Source organism: Chiloscyllium plagiosum, unplaced genomic scaffold (assembly GCF_037043375.1).
Source record: "Chiloscyllium plagiosum isolate Xiang-an unplaced genomic scaffold, Cpla_swu_hap1 HiC_scaffold_28, whole genome shotgun sequence".
Lineage (NCBI taxonomy): Eukaryota > Metazoa > Chordata > Chondrichthyes > Orectolobiformes > Hemiscylliidae > Chiloscyllium > Chiloscyllium plagiosum.
The window spans coordinates 34,703,394-34,727,080 of NW_028270166.1; the positions used below are offsets into that span (position 1 = coordinate 34,703,394).

The window sequence follows — 23,687 nt, forward strand, 5'->3', positions numbered from 1 at the left end:
ATTAAAATACAATAAGGTTTAAATAATAAAGGATTGCATGATTATGAAAGTTTCAATGTGCAAATTATTACTGTATGTTGCAAAATTCAACTGTATGTTGCAGAATAAGAATGAAAGGTACTACATTCTAGCATCTTGTATTAAAATTCATATGTTGTCATATTGAGTTTCTGAATTCCCAACCTCACTCCTCAGCTCCTACAGCTCTCACTGAGGAGATGTGACAATTTTCCAGTCTTGAAATGGGATTTAGATGTGGAGAAACTTTGAGAACTCCTGCTCTAAAGCTTACATCTGAATGAAGTTGCCAGTTATAACTTTTTTACGAGCTGGTAGCTGAAAATTTTAACTTTATGTAGGATCTTTGCACTAGCAAACAACTTATTCATTGTAGTTTTGCATCTTAAAGTAAAGCCCATAGATTACACATTGGTAGCTGCATTCGCTGCCCATAAAGTGGTCTCCTTTACAATGACAAGACTAAGTAACCATTATATAGAACATTTCTGTTTTGTTCATAGGAATGACCCTGACTCCAAGTTACTTGCTATTTCAATAAACAACCTTGCTGTCATAAAAATATTTCTGCCCTGGGCCTGCTGCAATATTCCAATAAAACGCAGCACAATTTTGAGGAACAACACTTCACTTTCCATGTGACGTTCTACAGCTTTAAGGTCTCAACATTGAATTAAATGAAACTGACTACTTTATGGATGTCCTTTTATTTCTCTTACATTCTCTCCTTCCATGCCATGTCTATCTACCTTGTCTACTTTGCACTTTGCAAAGACTAATTCTCTTTTATTCACATTAATTTTCTTTCTCCACTATTAATAGCCCTTTTATCTTTGCATTGGGCCTCTGTACTGTCTGTTCTCTTAGTTCTCTGTCTCTGTCAAAAATACAAAAATGCACCTATTTTCCATCACCTTTTAGTTATGAAAAAGAGTCATACCAGACTCAAAATGTTAACTGTTTCTGGCTCCACAGATGCTGTCAGACCCTGCTGAGTTTCTCCAGCATTCTGTTTGTTTGAGATATGCAGACTTAAAGCTAACAAAGTTTGAAAGACTTTCAGCAGTAGTAGAGTTGAGGGAGGGCTGTAGTTAAATGTCACAATAATGAAAATAATCTGCCATAATGATGGCATTGTTGCTACCTTGGTACTAAAAGCTTTTTTAATGCCTTATTTACCTCCACTGAAACTTTCAGCATATTATGAATTTGAAACCCTGCATAAAGTTTTTATCTTTCTGTCAAGTGTATGTTCCCATTCCATCTTTCATTCTGAAGCTGGATTATCTCTTGTTTCTCTGGATTAATTTGCATCTGGGATCCATCAGTGCACCTACTTTCCTATATGACCATTTAACTTTTGTTCTTCCATATTAAAAACAAAACGTAGACCCAACAGGAATTCCAGGGATGCATCAACCAAAGTTAACTAATTCCTGTTTGGGAAACAACTTTCTATTCCTAACATCACAGTTCCCCCTTTGGAGCACATCTGAAATTTTGTATGGATATCTGAGATGCCTTAGAAACTGCCTTCTGAAAATCTACTTATGTTGCATCTACTATTTGCTTTATCCAATTAATTTCTGCAAAATTTCATTAAATTTGTCAAGGCACAACTTACCTTTAAAAATTCATCCTAACTGTCTTTTGTTAATTCAGACATTTGTGATATAATTATAAACTTATCAAAAATTATGGTTTCCAAATATTTTCTGACAATTGATGTAAGATTATCCGTCTACAGTTTATGATTTCTGATTTCCAGTATCCACAATTCTTTTGGTTTTTTTGTATTGCTAGTTTACCCTCTTTGTTACATTGGCTACTGTCCAGTCTCACGGCACAGTTAAGGAGAATCAGAAAATTGTGGTCACAACTTCTGCATCTTTTTAATCTTATTTCAACAGCAGAGGGTGCAGTTATCTTTCTATACCTATATCTTTCCAATAGTTTTCCCATATATTTGCTCTAGAAGCTTCCTGATCTGTATAGCTACTAGTACCAAGCTGACTGACTGAAATATGTAAGCTTAGTTTGTTATGCTAATAAGCTTTTGAATAGCTCTTACACTCATAAGGAACTAAATCTGCCATTTTGCTCCTTTGCTGTGTTTACATTTTGAAAATTGCATAGGTTGGTTGGCACTTCAAAATATGGGCTTTCTGTTTTGATCTTCATGTATCAGCAATGTGAACTGTCATCTCGTGAAGATTAAGCATAATATCAATGCAAGCAACGTAAGAGATCCATCTAGATCCATCTAGCTTGTCATTTCCTAGCCTTTCATTTCATAAATGGATTTAGTGTAATTGCTCCTAACATAGATGTTAAAGTAGATTTTTTAGTTTCATTAATAATACAGTAGTTATTCATTTTGTATATTTCATGCTTATTTAAGGCATCTGGATGGATACATGAATAGTAAGGGTTTAGAGGGATATGGGACTAGATTAGTTTAGGGTATCTGTTTGGCATGGATGAATTGGACCTAAGGGTCTGTTTCAGTGCTGTATAACGCTGACTCTTTGAACTTAGTGTTATGTGTAGTAACCTTTATAGCGCAGTGCGTCTACCTACACCAGATGGATTGAAACAATTCAAGAAGTCGGCTCACTTTCAAGGCTATTTGGGGGTGGATACCAAATATTGGCACAAGCCATAAGAGATATTTTTATTAAAAAGTTATGACTTTAGAGATGGTGTCAATCTAAATTCTTTGAAGTTAGCCTTAACATAATTATTTAAATTTCTTTTTGACCACTATCCCATGACCACAGTTATCAAGATGATGGTAGAGTATCAGGGCGATTGGTGGATTCTTGAGCCTGGTGCACATCCACTCCTTTCTGCTTGCTTTTTTTTTTCTTTTTGATTCTGCTCTTTTTCTTTATTTTTCTTTGGGGCCTTTATGGTGGATTAATTGGCAGCATCAGCACAGCTGTGGAATGGAAACATCCTCGTGGTGGTCGGAGGCAGCAGCGGTGGATGTGGCTTCTCCTAGCAATTGGAGGCAGCAGCTACTCTGTCCTCCTGGTGTTTGAGGCTGCCACTAGCAATGGCAGTGGCGGCAAAGCTCCTTCAGCAGCGGACTTGTGAAGATGGGGTGGCAAGGTGACACTGGGCCTCTTGGCGAGACAAAGGGGTAGCAGCAGACTGCTGGTTGCAATGGACCCACCATGTGGACTCCTGGCATCATTGTGGCAGGTAGCAGAGCCAGGGATTCCTGGTTGCAGTTGCTGTAACCCCAGAGCTGGCGACTTGCGGTTATCGGTGCGGATTTGCAGTGGAGCCAACGATTTCTGATTGCATGGTGCGTGCAGGTTTAGACAGAACCTGACAAGGGTGAGAGAGCCTGGTGGTGCCTGAAGAATGGTGATTCCAACATTGGTTGGTCTGGTGCTGAAGCAGGTGGAGGTGCAAGTGTCATTGGTGAGCTGGCTCAGGACTTGTGGAGGTGCCAGAACAAAGAGAGATTCTATTTCAGTTCTGTCTTTTTATTCTTTTAATTTATTTTCTTAAACTATTCAAAATGGTGACACTTGAAGCTTCTCATTGTATTTTACTGTATTATTCAGTGTAAACTACAAGTGACAAATCATTCAATGTGATACACTTACAGAATAAGAATTGAAGCAGTGTGTTCTTGATTGCCTTCAATAAATCCAAAGTATGGCGCAGTGTGAAGCTGTTCAAATCAAGAGGTAGCATATCACCAGTTTGGTTTTGTAACCACAGTAGTGAAACTCACAATGAGGTAATCATTGCCAAATCTAATTGGGTTTTGGGGGCATAGCTAGGTGTATTTGCAAAATGTATCTGGGGCAAGTGATTTTACGTTTTGGATTGGGATCTGTAGTAAGTCCCTTATAGGTATTTGAAATAAATGATGAAATTTTCACAGGGAATTGAGAACCTGGAGATTTGAGCAGTTTGGCAGGACAACCAACTCCTAATATTAAATGACAAGCATGTTTGAAACTTCAGGCAACATGATGAAATGAGTTAAAGTTACCAACAAGCTTTGTGAATGTGCAGTCTGTAGAATGTATTTTTAAGGTTAAGGGTGAGCTACTGAAACTGGTGAACTGAATACTGACTGCAGAAATGGAGTGCTCAATATTAGATTTAAAAAATGGGAGATACATAAAGTAAGAAGATTGAATATGCTTGGACCAAGAAGTCTAATGTGTCAGGATGACTTGGACATGGGAATAAAAATAAAAATTAGTTGTTAACTGCAGTAGCTGGTATTAATAAATACATTTGTAAGATTGTTTTAGGAGAGATATGTTGCCTGATAACACTGGTTGAGAAGAATAAGTTACTAGAAGTATTTTACATAAGTGTTTACTGTGGAGAAGGATATGGAAGATGTAGAACATGGGGAAATAAATAGTGACATCTTGAAAAATGCCCATATTACAGGGAAGGAGGTGCTGGATGGCTTAAAGTGCGTAAAGGTGGATTAATCCCCAGGACCTGACCAGGTGTACCCTAGAGCTCTATGGGAAGTTAAGGAAGTGATTGCTGGGCTCTTTGCTGAGATGTTTGTATCATTGATAGCCACACGTGAAGTGCCGGAAACTGGAGGTTAGCTGATATGATTAACAATAGACCAGTGGGCCTGACATCGGGGTGGGCAAGCTATTGGAGGAAATGCTGAGGGACAGGTTTTACATGTATTTGGAAAGGCAAGGACTGTTTAGGGATAGTCAACATGGCTTTGTGTGTGGGAAATAGTGTCTTACTAACTTAATTGTTTTTTTTTTGAAGAAGTAATGAAGAGGATTGATGAGGGCAAAGCAATAACATAATCTATATGGACTTAAGTAAGGCATTTGACAAGGTTCCTCATTGTAGACTGGTTAGCAAGGTTCAATCTCGTGGAATATAGGGAGAATTAGCCATTTGGGTAGAGGATTGGCTTGAAAGTAGAAGACAGAGGGTGATTGTGGAGAGTTCCTTTTCAGACTGAAGGCCTATGACCAGTGGTATGCTACAGGGATTAGCACTGGGTCCACTACTTTTCATCGTTTACATAAATGATTTGGATGTGAACACTGGAAGTATGGGTAGTAAGTTTGCAGATGACATCAAAATTGGAGGTGTAGTGACAGCAAAGAAGGTTACCTCCAAGTATAATGGGATCTGATCTGATCAGGTGGTCAAATGGGCTGAGGAGTGACAGTTGGAGTTTAATTTAGATAAATGCGAGGTGCTGCATTTTGGAAAGGCAATTAGGCAGGACTTGTACACTTAATGTTAAGGTCCTGGAGAGTGTTGCTGAACAAAGAGACCTTGGAGTGCAGGTTCATAGTTCCTTGAAAATTGAGTTGCAGGTAGATAGGATAATGAAGATAGCGTTTGGTATGCTTTCCTTTATTGGTAGTGCATTGAGTATAGGTGTTGGGAGGTCATGTTGCAGCTGTACAGGTCATTGGTTAGGCCACTTTTGGAATACTGCAAGCAATTCTGGCCTCCCTGCTATAGGAAGGATGTTGTGAAACTTGAAAGAGTTCAGAAAAGAATTACAAGGATGTTGCCAGAGTTCGAGGATTTGGGGATGCTGAATAGGCTGGAGCTATTTTCCTTGGAGTATCCGAGGCTGAGGTTTATAAAATCTTGGGGACCATGGATAAGGTAAATAGACAATGTCTTTTTCCTGGGGTGGGGGAATCCAAAACTAGAGGTCATAGGTTTAGGGTGAGATGGGAAAGATATAAAAGAGACCTTAGGGGCAACTTCTTCACACAGACATTGGTGTGTGTATGGAATGAGCTACCAGAAGAAGTGGTGGAGGCTGGTACAATTACAGCATTTAAATTGCATCTGGATGGGTATATGAATAGAAAGAGTTTAGAGGGAGATGGGCCAAATGTTGATAAATAAGACTGGATTTATTTAGGATATCTGGTCAGCATGGATGAGTTGGGCCAAAGCAACTGTTTCCATGCTGTACATCTCTATGACTATGACTGTATCAACATGACTCATGAAAGAAGTTATAGTTGGGATTTACACAGTCAGCTGAGAATACGGATTTCTAAACTGGAACAGGAGTAAGCATCCGTGACCTTTTTGGGAAAGATGGTGGAGCAGTGATTTACTTGTACATCTTTCAATCTTATGGGTGACCTCACCTGACCATCACTCAGTTCGTAATTATGACCCTTACCTTTCAGTGGCTTGCTATTTTAATACACCGTCTTGTTATTGTGCTCAGATTTCTGTCCTGAGTCTGCTGCAGTATTCCTTTGAAGCCTAATTCAACGTGGAGGAACAGCTTATTATATTTCATTTAGGCACTTTACAACCTTCTGAACTCATCATTTGAGTTCAACAACTTCAGACTATGAAGTATGTTTGTCTCCTCCCCATCCCAGTGTTTGGTTTTGCTTTGTGTAGCTGTCCAGAATTCAGCTATAAACACCTACCAGTATCACCAGATTTCTGGATTGATCTTAGTCTACCATTATTCTCTTTGCCTTTTGTTCTGTGGAAACCATGATCTCTAATCTCACTCTATCTTTAATTTCTTACTGACTTCCCCTCTTTCAACTTGTTCCTCCCCACATTTTCCTACAGTATAAAATCCATCACTGTTTTACATCTTCAGTTCTGAAGACATTCATATTGAAATTTTAACTCTGTCCACAGATGCTGGCAGATCTGCTGAATTTTTCTAGCACTTTGTATTTTTTTTTCAGATTTCTAGCATCAGTAGTTTGTTCCTGTTAGCTGGGTAAGAACCAATTATGAGCCAATTTTGTTTAAGTAGGGGAAAGTGTAAAACACATTCTTTTTGATAAAGCAGTGCCTGATTGCAGTTAACATAGTATCCCTTTAGATTTTAAGGTTGATGAGGTGAATTGCTATTTCGTTAGATTGTCACTAATCGTGCTTAGTGTGTTTCTACCATTATATGTAACAAAAGACAGTCTCAGACCAATGTGCTTTCATATTGTGTTAATATGGTTTTTGTTTGCTCTGAAGTCATCCCAGGTTTACCACGCTAACGTATTTGCCAGCAGTTAAAAAGATATGCTGTTTTGATACATAATTCAGTCTTGGAAGGAAAAAGAAAATTATAGAGATGTGATTTTTCACCATTTAAATCAATGCAGCAAAATCTTGCACACTTGTCCTATATGTCTCTCAAATTTTAGCAACTGTTGTAGCTGCTTCACTCTTAAAATATTGGTTAAATTAGGGGAAAAAAGTTTAGGTTGTAAAATATTAAGCCATGATACTTATGTTAACATCTCTTAAGTTAGGATAACCTATTAACAGGATCGCACAATCATATCAACAGTGAAACCTCCTTAATCATTCATTATTGCTATTAGTATGCTCAGTAAACTATTATAGCATGTGTCAGTGCATCCTTGTGTCTTGAGAGTAAATGAAGAAATCCGTTCCCTCAGCCCTAAGATTTGAATCAAAGTTTTAACAGAAGGGGTTAAAATGTAATAATTACTGTTACATTTTTACGATTTGATTTTCTCAAACTGGGCAGCTGAATATGTCAAGCAGTATCAGTGTTGTATATTCAAATATAAAGGATGGAATTTCACCAGAATTGGAAGAATTACATTTGCATTTTTCAATGAGATGTTAATAACATTATCAAAAATGTTTGTATGTTTTACTATAATATGGTTTGTGATATTGCTAGAGAGGTAGTTCTTATTATTCAAGTCATGAAGCAGATGTCATTTATATGGTTCATTTGCTATGTGAAATGGTGGCATGAAGGACAGCTCATACACAGAAGACATTGGGAGGTAATTCTACAGCAATTGAACAGTAAGCAATCCAAAATATAGTTAAATAAAAGTCTGCAAATTTTGACACTTTGCTTTAACTGTTTTTTTGTGAACTAGCTAAAGATGTTCCTCCGTTCGCAAACCATCAAAAATTGTCCAACTGGATTGATGTTGTAGAACGCAAATAATGTTTTCTATATGCTGTTTTTCCACCAGGTTTCCTTACCTGTGTTGAAATCAAAATACATTTTATTACTACTACTTAATGATTTCTTATTCAAACCTGTTTTTAAAATCTCAAAACTGGAATTCCTTGCTATCACTTTTCTGTTCTTTCTTGCAGCTGGATGAGAAATTAAATAATTGTATTTTTATACACTGCTGTTTGTATCTGCCAAATGCGAATCTTAAATATGAATTAGAATTAACTTTGTCAAATGTACTCATGAGTACAGTGAAAAATCTACAAGTCGCCTCCTTCGGCGCCATCTTGGGTACCAAGGTCCAGATTCTTATGTACAAATTCTTAAGGAAACAAATGAGAGAAGTAAACAAATATAAAGTCCATAAATAAATCATAAAAATAGAGAAATAAGTTCAGAAAACAGTCCTTCCGACCCAGATCATGCCAGGCTTCACTTCAAGGCTAGAGTGTTGGAAGTGGAGTCCACGCTGAGTCTGAGAGTCCACGTTGGCTTTCATCTTGGACATCACCGATGCCGCCCAAGGACGGAAGGTGAAAAGAAAGCGAGAGAAAAAGAAAGGGAGTGGATGAGCTATGGATCAGGAGTCTTACTCTGTTGCCATGTGATGTTCATTTGGCACTTCACTTTCCCTCAATATTAGAAATGTTGCTTCTCAGCACAATTTCCAATTATAAGATTTCATGCCTTGTTCTGGTTTCATCATGCTTCTCTCAGCTTTTCTTTCATTTTGATTTCCTTGGTCCATATTAACGGTGAAAATGTATGTAAACTTGTAATGTTGTAATTTGCTTCTCCTGGTTGTGGCGATATTCTGATCCCTTAGTTTTGCATCTTTTGACTCTCTCTATACTGAAATGAAATTATTATAATCCATCGCGTTCGATCATCTTTTGACAATATTTCTGTTCAGTGATATTGACAAGCACACTGCACTTGATCTTGACTGGCTCTGTTCCATGCTCTTGGGAGATTAACTAATAGCAACTAAATTAATGTGTTACTTAACAAACATTTTTGCTAACCAATGATTATTTAGTGAGGTCTGTGGATAGGTCTGAAAGCATATTCATTATGTTGCCACACACAAGTGGAGCACAAGATGGAGGCAGCACTCACGTCCATAAGTTCTTGGATGAAGGGCATGAACAAGAATGTAGATCTGGCAGACCTTGCAGAAATACAGGAGACTTAGTAACATATGAATCTTTTGTTTCAGATGTTAAACTCAATGTTTTAATGAGGCTTGATTTTCCTTTAGGATTTAGGAAGCATGCAGTAAAGCTTCTTTAGAGAACAGACCATTAGTTGAGTTGACTCTAAAATATTTTTCAAAATAATTTTCTCTGGTCTGGAACAGATCCAAATTTATTATTTATATATATATATATATATATATATATATTTTTTCAGTATGGATTGGATAATCTAAATTTGTTGTGGTTGTGACTATATTAGGCCCCTATAAACCAGAAGTAAAAAATGACAACCATACCCCATTCTTTGTTTCATCACATAAAACGGCTAGTTTGATCAATTGTAGAGCTATAGTAATTATTTCAGTGATCAACACCTCAAAACAATCCCTCAGTGATATGATTTTTCAATTTAGGTAAAGATGTCACTTGTCCACTATTACACAGTACCTAAATCGTGGTAACAGCATTTTAAAAGGTAATGCCACTTGAGTTGTTTAACTTTCCAATTTTATGTTGGTTTTCTTTTTCTTCCTGATGTGATAATTTATGGTCCATATATCTCACTAGCATTCAGTGCCATAATCATGGATCTCATTTAAGTATTTAACAAAGCTGCCATTCATAGCCAGTTATGATCTATAATGTGTTCTGCTATTTCTGGACATCAAGTTAATAAAACTAGTTCTGTTTTCCTATGATAGAAAATTCTAAAGGTCCTTGAAAAGGTTGCATTTATGTAGTTGCTAAGCAAGTTGTGGATATGAGATAACTGTTCATTTGTAAAATGATCCATACTGGTTACTTCAGGATTATTTCAATTTAATACTTGGAAATCTACTAGTTTTTATGCAGAAATATTTTCAAACCTTTTATTTTATAGAAAATATATTATGCAAGATTTATGGATGTGAAACTACAACTTAAACCAAGAGCAATTTTAGATTAATAGGTATACAAGTTAAACAGGGGTTTAGATTACATTACAGTATGGAAATTATTACAATACCATTAATCCAGAGACCCAGATAATGTTCTGAGGACCTGGCAGATGGTGGAAATTGAATTTTGTTTTAAAAAAAATGGAATTAAGAATCTAATCATAAAATCCCTACAGTATGGAAGTAGGCCATTCAGCCCACTGAGCCCACAGTGACCCTCTAAAGAGCACCCATCCAGACCCACCTCCCACCCTGTCCCTGTAATCCGGCATTCCCCATGGCTAATCCACCCAATTGACATATCCCTGGACACTTCGGGCAATTCAGCATGGCCAGTCCATCTAATCTGCACATCTTTGGACTGTGGGAGGAAACTGGAGTTTTCAGAGGAAACCCACATAGACATGAGAATGTGCAAACATCACACAGAAACTTGCCCGAGGGTGGAATTGAAGTCTTTGTCCGTTGTTGGAAAAAAAATAGCTGTTTCATTTAATGTCCTATTGAAAAGTAAATCTGTCCGCCTTATCTGGTCTGGCATTCATGTGACTACATATGCAGAGCAACATGGTTGACTCTTGACAGTTAAGGATTGACACTAAATGCTGGCCTAGTTAGTGACACCCACATTAAATGATTGAATAAGAAGAAATCATAATCTTGGCTTTAAAGGTTTCTGTCCTATCCTTACTTTAAAAATAAGGTAAGAATTAGATGGTGAAATGCCTGGTACTTAGTATGCATATTCTCTTTCATCAACTGAGTATTTCTCTCCCTTGATGCTGAGTTTCTTGAGCTTTGATAGTTAGATTGAATATATTTTCTTCCCAAATGCAAACAGATAACCACTGACCACAAAATCTTTTTTACCCCATCATCATGGATTTTAACCATCCTTTAAAATGGAGTAGATAATAGTTGCGGTTTCAGGATAATGAAAGTAACAATTAGTGACTTTCTTTAGTCAATGGATTTCACTTTAACTCCTTTTAAAAAGGAGAACATGTTTATATAAAACATTTGGAACTCAATCTCAAGTCACATCATTCTGTAATAATGTGACAATGCTGCCAATTTCTCCCTGCATTTCCTAGACACAGTAACTTCATGCAAACTTTTCACAAACACAAAAACACTAATGTTTAGGCTATTGTCAAACAAAGATTACAGATGTCATATTAGATTATATTATTAGCAAATCCTTAAAATAAACCTTAATTTTTATCAATGAGAAAATAGCTTTCCATAGCCATGCATTTGACGTTTAATGAAGGAAATTACTTTTGGGTTCCAGTTCTTAGACGGCACAAATAATCTGATTTACTAATGTTCCACTTTATAATCTCTTCCTTCTAGTCTCAAGCAGCAGTAGAAGGTCGTAATGAAGTTCCCCTGAAAGAAAGTGAATATATTGTTGGTGAAAATACTGGTAAGTACAATATATGGAACATGATAAACCATCTCTATCCTTTCTGGTGGACTGTGAACACTTTTTGCCTTGCTTCAATTCTCCGAATCATTAATTGATTTGAAATTTATCATGAGAAAGGACAGCTTAGATTCCACACTTGAGAATTGGCACTGTGGGACTTTTGAATTTCCATCTCAACCTTTCAGCACAGGCAGTCCCCTGGCTTACGAATGGGTTCCATTCTTGAGTACATTTGTAAGTCTGTTTGTATGCAAGTCAAAATACACTATAAAACAGCTATAAGTATGATAAAACATTTACATTCTGATCTTTTCAAATTCTAAAAATTAACAACTCTGATGGAAGAAATTTATTCTTAGCTCTACCTTAAATTGCAAATAATTTATTTTAAAAGAACTCCCTTACTCAAACTCCTCCATAGGATAAAACATCCTCTCCGTATCTACCGTATCACGCTTCTTTGTAATCATATATTTCGATAGATTTTTTAAAAGTATCCCTTTAAGATTCTGTATATTCCCCTCACAACTTTTTTTCCTATCTGTTAGTGTATCATCAGAAAATTTGGTTACTGTACACTTGGCCCCTTAATCCAAGCCAGTATTGGATGTGCTGCTACACTATTTATTGTTTCCCATCCTGTAAATGACCTAATTATCTGATTCTGTTTTCTTGGTCACTCCATGATAATACATTGCCCCCAATGCCATCAGCATTTATCTTGCAAAGTAAGCTTTTATGTGACACCTTATTCAATGCTTTGTGGAAATGCAAGCACACAGCTACTGATTCCCCTTTATTTCTCTTGCTTGTTAAATCTTCAAAGGACTAATACATTTGTTGAATATGATTTCCCTCCACAAAACTTAAACTTAGCTTAATTGAACTTTGACTTTTTAAATCCCTATTATTGCCTTAATATTATCTTCCAGCATTTTTCCCAATCTCAGATGTTAGGCTAACTGGCCTATTGTTTACTGCCTTTTGCCTACCTCCTTTCATGAAGAGATAATATATTTGCAATAGAGATCTGAACTTGACAGTAATGAGACAGTCTAACCTGCAGGGAGTCAGTTATTAGTTTCTGATTAAGCATCTCTTCTTTATTACAGTGACCCAAAAAGATGGATCATTCAGATCAGAGTTGTCTAAGCTCCTAATCATTGCTCGCATAGGCCATGATGAACTGTGATTCGGATGACTGACTTTGTAATGGTTGAAAAAATTTGGAAATGTTTTGGAATAATTCTATTCTGAGCTGTGTAGGTCAGCTAATGGGAATACTGTACTTTGGCATCTCCCTATATCCTTCCTTTTCAGCCTCCTTTTTCCTTTTGGAGCAGCAGGACAGTTTAGACATCTGATTCAAGGAGTTTAAAGCAATTTAGTTTGACATCATAGATGAGTTTTTGGGCAGGGGCTAGACTGACATTCTTGTTGTACCCAGCTCCCCCACAGACCTAAAGCTGGGGGTCTTGGTTAATAAGATGCCTTACAGAATCTTACCTAGAAAGCGGTAAAGTGTCCGTGGATGTTTGCACCCAGAAAACTACCAGTATTCTGGTGACTTAGTCAACTAATTCAAACTGTTATCATTACCATATATTAATACATCTGATACAGGATTTAATCAAATTTGTAAATTATTCATTTAAAAAGTATACCTGCTTTCCACCTTTTGTGTAAATTAATTGATGTATTTGATCAGTCAACATACACTGGGTGCTCTGTGACCCTAATGCAGAACTACTACTCATTGAAGCGCCAGATGAAAATGAAACTTACCTCTTAATTGTCAGAATGAACATAGACTTATGTAATGCAAAAATAAAAATATTTGTATGTAAAGGTTTTCAACAAATTGTTTTGTTAAATATGTGATAGAGTTCATCTCCGTAGGTCTTTAGAATATGCTGTGATGCAAACAAATTTTCATGCTCTATCGGATTTCCTCCATAATCAAAGATAGTGAACAGAGATTATAATTTTGGGACCACGTATGCCTTTATGTACTGCGATTAATTGCAAGTACTGTGATATTAACGTGATGTGTGATCTACAGATTTTTGTTCTACTTTGCTCATGATCCATTGTTTTTCTCTTATATGTCAGAGCTCTGTTACAAAGGGAAATAAATTACTGATGTCAACTCATTTTGTATCTTTCTTCATGAATGTTTGAATTTTACTTTAATTTGATAACCTATCTCTACAATAGTGACTGCAGCATATGGCTTTAGATGAAGGTTTTAAAACAAAGTCTGAAACCCAGTTTAAAAAGCTGATTCTAAAGGAGATGAAAATTGAATAAGGTAAGTGAACTAGAAACATTTGCAGGAAAAAGAAGGATATTTGGCAAATTTTCAACTAGGGATTAAGTCCATGAGAAATATGTTCCATGAATAGACAAAGACAAACTAGTCAGTAATGACACACCATGGACAAGTAAAAAGGACAAATTTGGAACTTTGTCGAGATACATAAATATATACAGTAAGAGATAAAGTAGAATATATATTCCATACACTTACCGCCCTCTGCGTGAAAAAGATGCCCCTTAGGTCCCTTTTATATCTTTCCTCTCTCACCCTAAACCTATGTCCTCTAATTCTGTCTATTTATCCTATCCATGCCCCTCACGATTTTATAAACCTCTATAAGTTGCTGATCTTTGAGAGGACCTATTCTCTCCCTAGTTACTCTTTTGTCTTTTATGTATTTGTGAAAACCCTTTGGATTCTCCTTAACTCATTTGCCAAAGCTACCTCATGCTCCATTTTTGCCCTCCTGATTTCCCTCTTCAAGTGTACTCCTCCTGACTTTATACTCTGCTCAGGATTCATTCCATCTGTCTCGTCTACACCTGACATATGCTTCCTTCTTCTTCTTAACCAAACCCTCAATTTCTTTAGTCATCCAGCATTCCCTAGACCTACCAGCCTTTCCTTTCACACTGACAGTAGAAGACCAGTTACATATCAAAAAGAGGGTAATGTTGGGGCTAAAACAAATGAAGAAAGTAAAAGGTAATTAATATCTGCAGAGACAAAGTACTGGAGAAACGTAATGGCTTAAATTCCAGCAAATTGCCGGGGACTGATGGCCTACACCTTAGGACTCTGGAAGGGTGCAGAGAATAGTATACATGCTAGCTATGATATTCTAAAATTCCTTCAACTCAGAATTGGTATTTTCAAGAAACTAGTAAACATAACACTTTAGGAGAAGAGGGCAATAAAATTACGGACCAGTTAGCTTAACATCAAGCATGGGGAAAATGTTGGAATCTATTAAGGAAATCTTAATGCAGTTATAGAACGCTAATGTTATTGGAACAGGTCAACATGATTTTATAAAAGCATAAACCCTGATTAGTATATTTAGAGATTTGAGGATGAAATTAATAGAATTGATAAAGAAAATCAGTACTTATGTGCATGTAAATGCTGGGAACAAAGTCAGCCCTGCAAACCTACTTCACCAATCAAAAAGATAATGGGTTATCTGTTTACTCCACATTCCTATCTATCCAGATAACATTTCACCCCTTGCTTATCAATAGTCTACCTCTACCTTAAACATATTCAAGGACTCTGCTTTCCCAGCCTTTGAATAAGATGTTCCAAAGACTTATGACCATTTGTGGGGCAATCTGTGCAAGAATCCAGAGTCCAGGTGTTCTGAAGGGACACCTGACCTGAAACATTAACTCTACTTTCTCTCCACAGGTGCTGCCAGACCTGGGGTTTTTCTAGCTATTTCTGTTTTTGTTTCAGAATTCCAGCATGTGCAGTTCTTTGGGTTGTTTTTTTTTGGTCACTGTGCATCCAGATGGCATTGGTAGGATGTTAAATGAACACATCACATCTGTCTTCACTTTGGAGAAGAAGGATGGTAGGTACAGAATTCGGGAAGAGAGGTTAAGAGGTTCTTGAGCAGTCAGACATAGGGAGTGAGGAGATATTAAAGGTTTTCGGCAGGATTAAAAATGGACAAATCCCCAGGTCTGGATAAGTTATTTTGCAGGCCACCATGGGAATTGAGGGAGAAAATTGTAGGAGCTCTGACCCAAATTTTTAATTCCTCTCTGACCATAGGTTAGTTCCAGTTTTAAAGAAGGGTGGTAGAGAATAAAGCAGGGAATTACAGACCAATAGGTCTCACATCAGTGGGAAGGAAACTTGGAGAAAAGTCTGAAGCAGAGATTTCCACTCAGAGGCAAATTTTCATCAGGGATAATCAGCATAGAGGGAGGATATGCCTGACAAATTTGATAGATTTTCAAGCAGATGATCAGCTGTGTAGATGAGGTAGTTGGTATCGTTTAATTGGATACCAGAAAGCCTTTGACAAGATCCCACATGCAAAACATATAAAGTAGTTAAAAGCATGTCAAATCCAGGTAACATAGCAAGTGGATCCAAAATTGGTTTAGTGACAGGACAGAGAGAGAGTGGTGGTAGAAGGCTATTTGTGTGACTGGAGGCAGTTCCCACCTGGATCAATGTAGAGTCATATAGCACTGAAACAAACCTTTAGGTCCAACATGTCCATGCCAACCAGATTTCCCAAACTAAATCATCCCATTTGCCTGTGTTTGGCTTGTGGTCCTCTAACCTTTCCTTAATCATATACATATCTAAAAGACTTCTGAATGTTGTAACTGTACCTTCATCCACCACTTCCTCTGGCAGCTCATTCCAAATATGAGCCACATTGTGTGAAAAAGTTGGTCTCTTTTAAATACAGTCATAGAGATGTACAGCACTGAAACAGACCCTTCGGTCCAACCCGTCCATGCCAACCAGATATCCCAACCCAATCTAGTCCCACCTGCCAGCACCCGGCTCATATCCCTCCAAACCCTGCCTATTCATATACCCATCCAAATGCCTTTTAAATGTTGCAATTGTACTAGCCTCCACCACTTCCTCTGGCAGCTCATTCCATACACGTACCACTCTCCGTGAAAAAGTTGCGCCTTACTTTTTTATATCTTTCCCCTCTCACCCTAAACTCATGCTCTCTAGTTCTGGACTCCTCCATCTCAGGGAAAAGACTTTGTCTATTTATCCTATCCCATGCCTCTCATGAATTTGTAAACCTCTATAACGTCACCCCTCAGCCTCCAACGCTTCAGGGAAAACAACCCCAGCCTGTTCAGCCTCTCCCTGTAGCTCAAATCCTCCAACTCTGGCAGCATCCTTGTAAATCTTTTCTGAACCCTTTCAAGTTTCACAACATCTTTCCAATAGGAAGGAGACCAGAATTGCACACAATATTCCAACAGTGGTCTAACCAATATCCTGTACAGCTGCAACATGACCTCTCAACTCCTGTACTCAACACTCTGAACAATAAAGGAAAGCATACCAAATGCCTTCGTCACTATCCTGTCTACCTGCGACTTTACTTTCAAGGAGCTATGAACCTGCACTCCGAGGTCTCTTTGTTCAGCAACACTCTCTAGGACCTTACCATTAAGTGTATAAGTCCTGCTAAGATTTGCTTTCCCAAAATGCAGCACCTCTCATTTATCTGAATTAAACCCCATCTGCCACTTCTCAGCCCATTGGCCCATCTGATCAAGATCCTGTTGTAATCTGAGGTAACCTTCGTTGTTCACTACACCTCCAATTTTGGTGTCATCTGCAAACGTACTAACTATACCTCTTATGCTCACATCCAAATCATTTATATAAATGACGAAAAGTAGTGGACCCAGAACAGATCCTTGTGGCACTCCATTGGTCACAGGCCTCCAGTCTGAAAAATAACCCTCCACCACCACCCTCTGTCTTCTACCTTTGAGCCAGTTCTGTATCCAAATGGCTAGTTCTCCCTGTATTCCATGAGATCTAACCTTGCTAACCAGTCTCCCATGGGAAACCTTATCAAACACCTTACCGAAATCCATATAGATCACATCTACCGCTCTGTCCTCATCAATCCTCTTTGTTACTTCTTCAAAAATCTCAATCAGGTTTGTGAGACATGATTTCACATGCACAAAGCCATGTTGACTATCCCTAATCAGTCTTTGCCTTTCCAAATACACGTACATCTTGTCCCTCAGGATTCCCTCCAACAACCTGCCCGCCACTGATGTCAAACTCACTGGTCTATAGTTCCCTGGCTTGTCTTTACACCTTACTTAAACAGTGGCACCATGTTAACCAATCTCCAGTCTTCTGACACCTCACTTATAACTATCAATGATACAAGTATTTCAGTAAGATCTTTCCCTTCTGCCTTTAGGATTATGCCCTCTACTTTTGGACTGCCCCCACCCTATTCACCTTATCTATGCCCCTCAGGATTTTATAAACCTCTATAAAAGGTCACCCTTCAACTCCCTATGCAGCATGGAAAAACGTCCCACTCTATCCAGCCTTTCTTTAAAAGTCAAACACTCCAGTTCCTGTAACATCCTTGTAAATCTTTTGTGCACCCATTCCAATTTAATTATATCCTCCCTAACATAGGGGATCAGAACTGCACACATTACTTCCAAAGTGGCCTCACCAATGTCCTGCGACATGCAATCCCAATTCCTGCTCTGACCAATGCAAGCAAGTATGCCAAATGCTGCTTTCATCACCCTACCTACCTGTGATGCATCTTTTAACGATTATGTATCTCCACTTCGAGGTGTCTCTGTTCAAAAACACTCCCCAGGGCCCAACCATTAACTGGGTAAGTCCTGTTTTTTGTTTGTCTTACCAAAGTGTAACACTTCGCATTTATCTGCCACTCTTCAGCCTTTTGGCTCAGCTGTTTAAAATTGTGTTATAGAGTCATAGAGAAGTACAGCATGGAAACAGACCTTCAGTCCAACCCGTCCATGCTGACCAGATATCCCAACCCAATCTCGTCCCACCTGCCAGCACCCGGCCCATATCCCCTCCAAACCCTTCCTATTCATATACCCATCCAAATGCCTTTTAAATGTTGAAATTGTACCAGCCTCCACCACTTCCTCTAGCAGCTCATTCCATACACATTCCACCCTCTATGTGAAAAGGTTGGCCCTTAGGTCTCCCTTATATCTTTCCGCCTCACCCTAAACCTATGCCCTCTAGTTCTGGACTTCCCCACCCCAGGGAAAAGACTTTGTCTATTTATCCTATCCATGCCCCTTATAATTTTATAAACCTTTATAAGATCACCCCTCAGCCTCCAACGGTCCAGGGAAAACAGCCCTAGCCTATTCAGCCTCTCCCCATAGCTCAAATGCTCCAACCCTGGCAGCATCCTTGTAAATCTTTTCTGAGCCCTTTCAAGTTTCACAACATTTTTCTGATAGGAAGGAGACCAGAATTGTATGTAATATTCCAACAGTAGCCTAGCCAATGTCCTGTACAGCCGCAACATGACCTCCCAACTCTTGTACTCAATACTCTGACCGAAGAGGAAAGCATTCCGAACGCCGCCTTCACTATCCTATCTACCTGCGACTCCACTTTCAAGGAGCTATGAACCTGCACTCCAAGGTCTCTTTGTTCAGCAACAATCCCTAGAATCTTACCATTAAGTGTATAAGTTCTGCTAAGATTTGCTGTCCCAAAATGCAGCACCTCGCATTTATCTGAATTAAACTCCAACTGCCACTTCTCAGCCCATTGGCCCGTCTGGTCAAGAACCTGTTGTAATCTGAGGTAACCACCTTCGCTGTCCACTACACCTCCAATTTTGGCGTCATCTGCAACCTTACTAACCATACCTCTGATGCTCGCATCCAAATCATTTATATAAATGACTAAAAGAAGAGGACCCAGCACCGATCCTTGTGGCACTCCACTGGTCACAAGCCTCCAGCCTGAATAACAACCTTCCACCACCACCCTGTCTTCTACCTTTGACCCAGTTCTGTATCCAACTGGCTAATTCTCTCTATGTTCCATGAGACCTAACCTTGCTAACTAGTCTCCCAGGGGAATCTTGCCGAATGCCTTTCTGAAATCTATATAGATCACATCCACTGCTCTGCCCTCATTGATCCTCTTTGTTACTTCTTCAAAAGTTTGTGAGACATGATTTCCCATGCACAAAGCCATGTTGACTATCCCTAATCAGTCCTTGCAGGGGCTGTAGCAGAGATATTGTTATCATCTACAGCCATGAGTGAGATTAGAGGGCAGCTAATACATGTACATCCTGTCCCTCAGGATTCCATCCAACAACTTGCCCACCACTGACTTCAGGCTCACTGTTATACTCTTCAAGAACCTTCTTCACTGTCTACTACCAATTTTGGTGTCATCTGCAAACTTACAAACTATGCTTCCTGTATTCTCATCCAAATCTTTTATATAAATGACGGAACAGTCGACCCAGTACCGACCTCTGCAAAGCACTGCAGGTTACAGTCCTCCAGTCTGAAAAACAACCCTCCACCACCACCTGTCTCTTACCGTCATGTCAATTTTGTAACCAATTGGCTAGTTCTCTGGATCCCATATGATCAAACTTTACTTATCAATCTACCATGCTGAACCTTATTGAAGGTCTTATTAAACTCCACGTAGACATTTACTGCTCTGCCCTTATCTTCTTGATCACATCCTCAAACTCGATCAAGGTTGAGACAAGATTACCCACCCACCAAGCCATACTGACTATTCCTAATCAGTCCTTACCTTTCTGAATCCTAACTCTCAGAATTCCCTCCAACAACTTACCCACCACTGATGTCAGACTCACTGGTCTATAGTTCCAAGGTTTTCCTTTCAGCCTTTCTTTAATAAAATGTGCAACATTAGCTGCCCTCTAATCTCACTCATGGCTGTGGATGATAACAATATCTTTGCTACGGCCCCTGCAATTTCTTCCCTAGATTCTCACAATGTCCTGGGAAACACTTGATCAGATCCTGAGGACTTATCTAGCTTGATGCTTTTTAAGATCTCCAGCACCTCCTCTTCTGTAATAATAAATTCTTTTCAAAGCATCACTATTCATTTTCACAAGTTCCCGAGTTTCCATGTTTCTCTCCACAGTGAATACTGACACAAAATATTTGTTTAGTGTCTCTCCCTCACCCTGTGGCTTCACGCATTGGTGGCCATTTGATCTTTAAGGGGCCCTATTCTCTCCCTATTACTCATTTCTTTTGCCCTTAATTTACTTTTAGAATCTATGTGGATTCTCCTTAGCCTTGGCAGATAAAGTTATCTCCCATCTTTACGCCCTCTTGATTTCCCTACTCTTCTTATACTCCTCAAGGGATTCACTTGTTCACACCTGTTTATAGCTGATACTTGCCTCCTTTTTCTTGACCAGAGCCTCAATATCTCTAGTCATCCAGTGTTCCCTACTCCAACCAGTATTGTCCTTCACTTGAATAGGAACATACTGTCTCTGAACTTCTGTTGCCTCACTTTTGAAAACCTCCCACTTGCCAGTCATCCCTTTACCTGAAACAGTCTACTCCAATCAACTTTGAAAGTTCCTGTCAAATATCATCAAAATTGGCCTTGCTCCACTTTTATACACTGGCTAAACTTTTCAACAACTGTTTTAAAACAGGTAGAATGATGATCAGTGGTCCTAAAGTGCTCCCCCACTAACACCTCAGTCATTTCAAAGGATGGGGGGGGGGGGGGGAGGTTGGGGTTGTTGGCTAGTGATATTATTGCTGGACTGTTAATCCAGAGTCACAGATCATGTTCTGGGACACTGGTTCAAATTCACCATGGCAGATGGTAGAATTTGAATTCAATTAAAAAAAACAAATTGTGGAATTAAGAGTCTGATGATTATCATGAATCCATTGTCAATTGTCAGGAAAAGCCCATCTGGTTCATTAATGTCTTTTAGGGAAGGAAACTGCAGGTGACTCCAGACCCATAGCAATGTGGTTGACTCCTAATTGCCCTCTTGACAATTAGGGATAAGCAATAAATGCTGGCCCAGCCAGCGATACCCACATCCTGTGAGTGAATTAAAAACAAATCTTGTCCTGCCTTACTTCCCAAGAGACATTTAAGTTTTGCTCCATTTCTAGTAGGTTTATCTACATATTGATAATGAAGATTTTAAATTCCTTCCCATCCAAGCCCTTAACACTGGCAGTCCTAGTCTATGTTTTAAAAGTTAAAATTCCCTCCTCTTACAAATTTATTATACTTGCAAATATTTGACATCTCCCTACATATTTGCTCCTCAGTTTCCTGCTGACTATCGGAGGCCTATAGTACAATTCCCTGAAGGTGATCATCTCCTCCTTGTTTCTGTGTTCAACATATATAGCTTCATTGGATGTGCCTCAGAAATATCCCCTCTAAGTATAGCAGTAACATTTTCCCTAATCGAAAACACCACTCTTTCATCTCTTTTGTTTCCCTTTTTATCCTTATAGCCTCCATACCCTGGAACACTTGAGCTGTCTGTCTTGTCCCTCCCTCAGCAATGTTTCCGTAATAGCTATGATATCCTAGTCCCATGTTCCAATCCATACCCCAAGTTCATCTGCCTTACCTGTCAGGCCACTTGCATTGAACTAAATGCAGTCTAATTCTTCAGTTTTACTTTGTTCTCTGCCATACTCTTGCCTACCTTGTCTATTTAATGTATTAGCTTATCTTATTAGAAATTAACTTAGTCCCTTATTGATTATGGTATGCATAAATGCTATGGAAGTAAATGTGTGGGAAGGGGTTGAGAGAGAGAGAGACATTAAATAATTTTGTAGGTTATACAAAGATTGGCCAGCTGGTTGACAATGAGGAAGAAAATCTCTCATGTTACAGGAGATTATAGATGGATTGGTCAAATGATCAAATGGAATTAATCCTGATAATTGTGAGGTGGTTTGGAAGAAGTAACAAGACAAAGGAGTACTCAGTAAATGTCAAGATATTATAAATCTCACAGGGAAATGGGATCCCTGAAAATGGCAGGAGAGATTGTTTGTGTAGTTACACTTGTCTTTAATCTATCATAGCATGGATTATAAGTGCAGGAAGCTATGTTGGAGCTGCACAGTAGTTAGGTTACAGCTGGAATATGGTGTGCAGTTCTGGTCACTGTACTATTGGAAAGATGTGATAGCACTGGAGAGGATGCAGAGGAGATTCACCAGGGTGTTGCCTGGGAAGGAGCAGTTTAGCAATGAAGGGGGGCTGGATAAGCTTGGGTTGTTTTCTTTACAGCAGGTAAGGCTGAGAGAGTACTTGAAAGACGTGTATAAGATTATAAGCAGCATAGACTGGAGGGATAGAAAGCAATGGTTCTCCTTAGTTGAACGGTCAATAACAGAAATAATTTTAAGGTGAAAGGCGGTAAGTTTAGAGAGGATTTTGGGACTTTTTTCAATGGGTGGTGGGAATTTGGAAATCTGGATTGCATTGACTATGAGGGTAGTTGAGGTTGGACAGCTCACAGCCTTGAAAAAAGAACTTGAATGAGTACTTGAACTGCAGTAATGTTCAAGGTTATAGGCCAAGTGCTGGATTGGGCAGAATGTAGATTTAGAGTAGTTTTTGTTGGTGCACACTTGATGGACCAAAGGGCCTCTGCTGTACTTTATGATTCTATGAGAAAACATTCTCCTTATCGCTGTCTTAATAAGGAGACACCATATTTTTAAGCTGTGGCCGCTAGCTCCAAATGTAAGTCTGATGCAATACAATAAGATGCAATACAAATGAGGGAAGTAGAGACTGGGCCTAAATAAGTAAATGGTTTTATTTTCCCAATTTGGCAAGCTGTGACTAATAGCATTCTGCAAGTATCAGCAATTATTTATTATACTCTGACATGATTTTTTCCAAAAACCAATCCACTTATTATTAACTCCTGAAGGATTATTCCTGATCATTTCTTTTCTAAACCTGTTAAGTTATCATCTCAGAAGTGTCTTCCACAGCAAGGTTCTCTTTTCTAGGAGTCTCACTTTAGCTCAAACTAGACAGCTCTTCTAACCATGGCTTAACTCTCCCCAAGTTTAGTATTTTCAATCCAGTCACTGGTTTCTCATTCCCGTGTGTTGAATCCTGAAACCTGTTTTTTGGCCTCTTGCTGCATCCCTCCATGCTGGATCCAGGCTGATTAAAATAAAGCTGTCCGATAATCAATTATTCAAGGATAGCCTCAGTAGTTTCCTCTGCATCCTTTTCCATGTCAACG

The 23,687-nt window shown here is 38.7% G+C and overlaps 1 protein-coding gene across 2 annotated transcripts in view; it reads left to right on the forward strand.

Annotated features, from left to right (window-relative positions):
• The window catches only part of mydgf (myeloid-derived growth factor), a 36,664-nt gene extending 22,952 nt beyond the window's left edge, over nt 1-13,712 (forward strand). For both annotated transcript variants that reach the window (XM_043720983.2, XM_087976116.1), the window contains 2 exons: nt 11,484-11,556; nt 12,672-13,712. In XM_043720983.2, the coding sequence (XP_043576918.2) occupies nt 11,484-11,556; nt 12,672-12,751 (153 nt within the window). In that variant the 3' untranslated portion in view covers nt 12,752-13,712. The remainder of the gene's footprint in view (nt 1-11,483; nt 11,557-12,671) is intronic.
• Nucleotides 13,713-23,687: the final 9,975 nt, after the last annotated feature.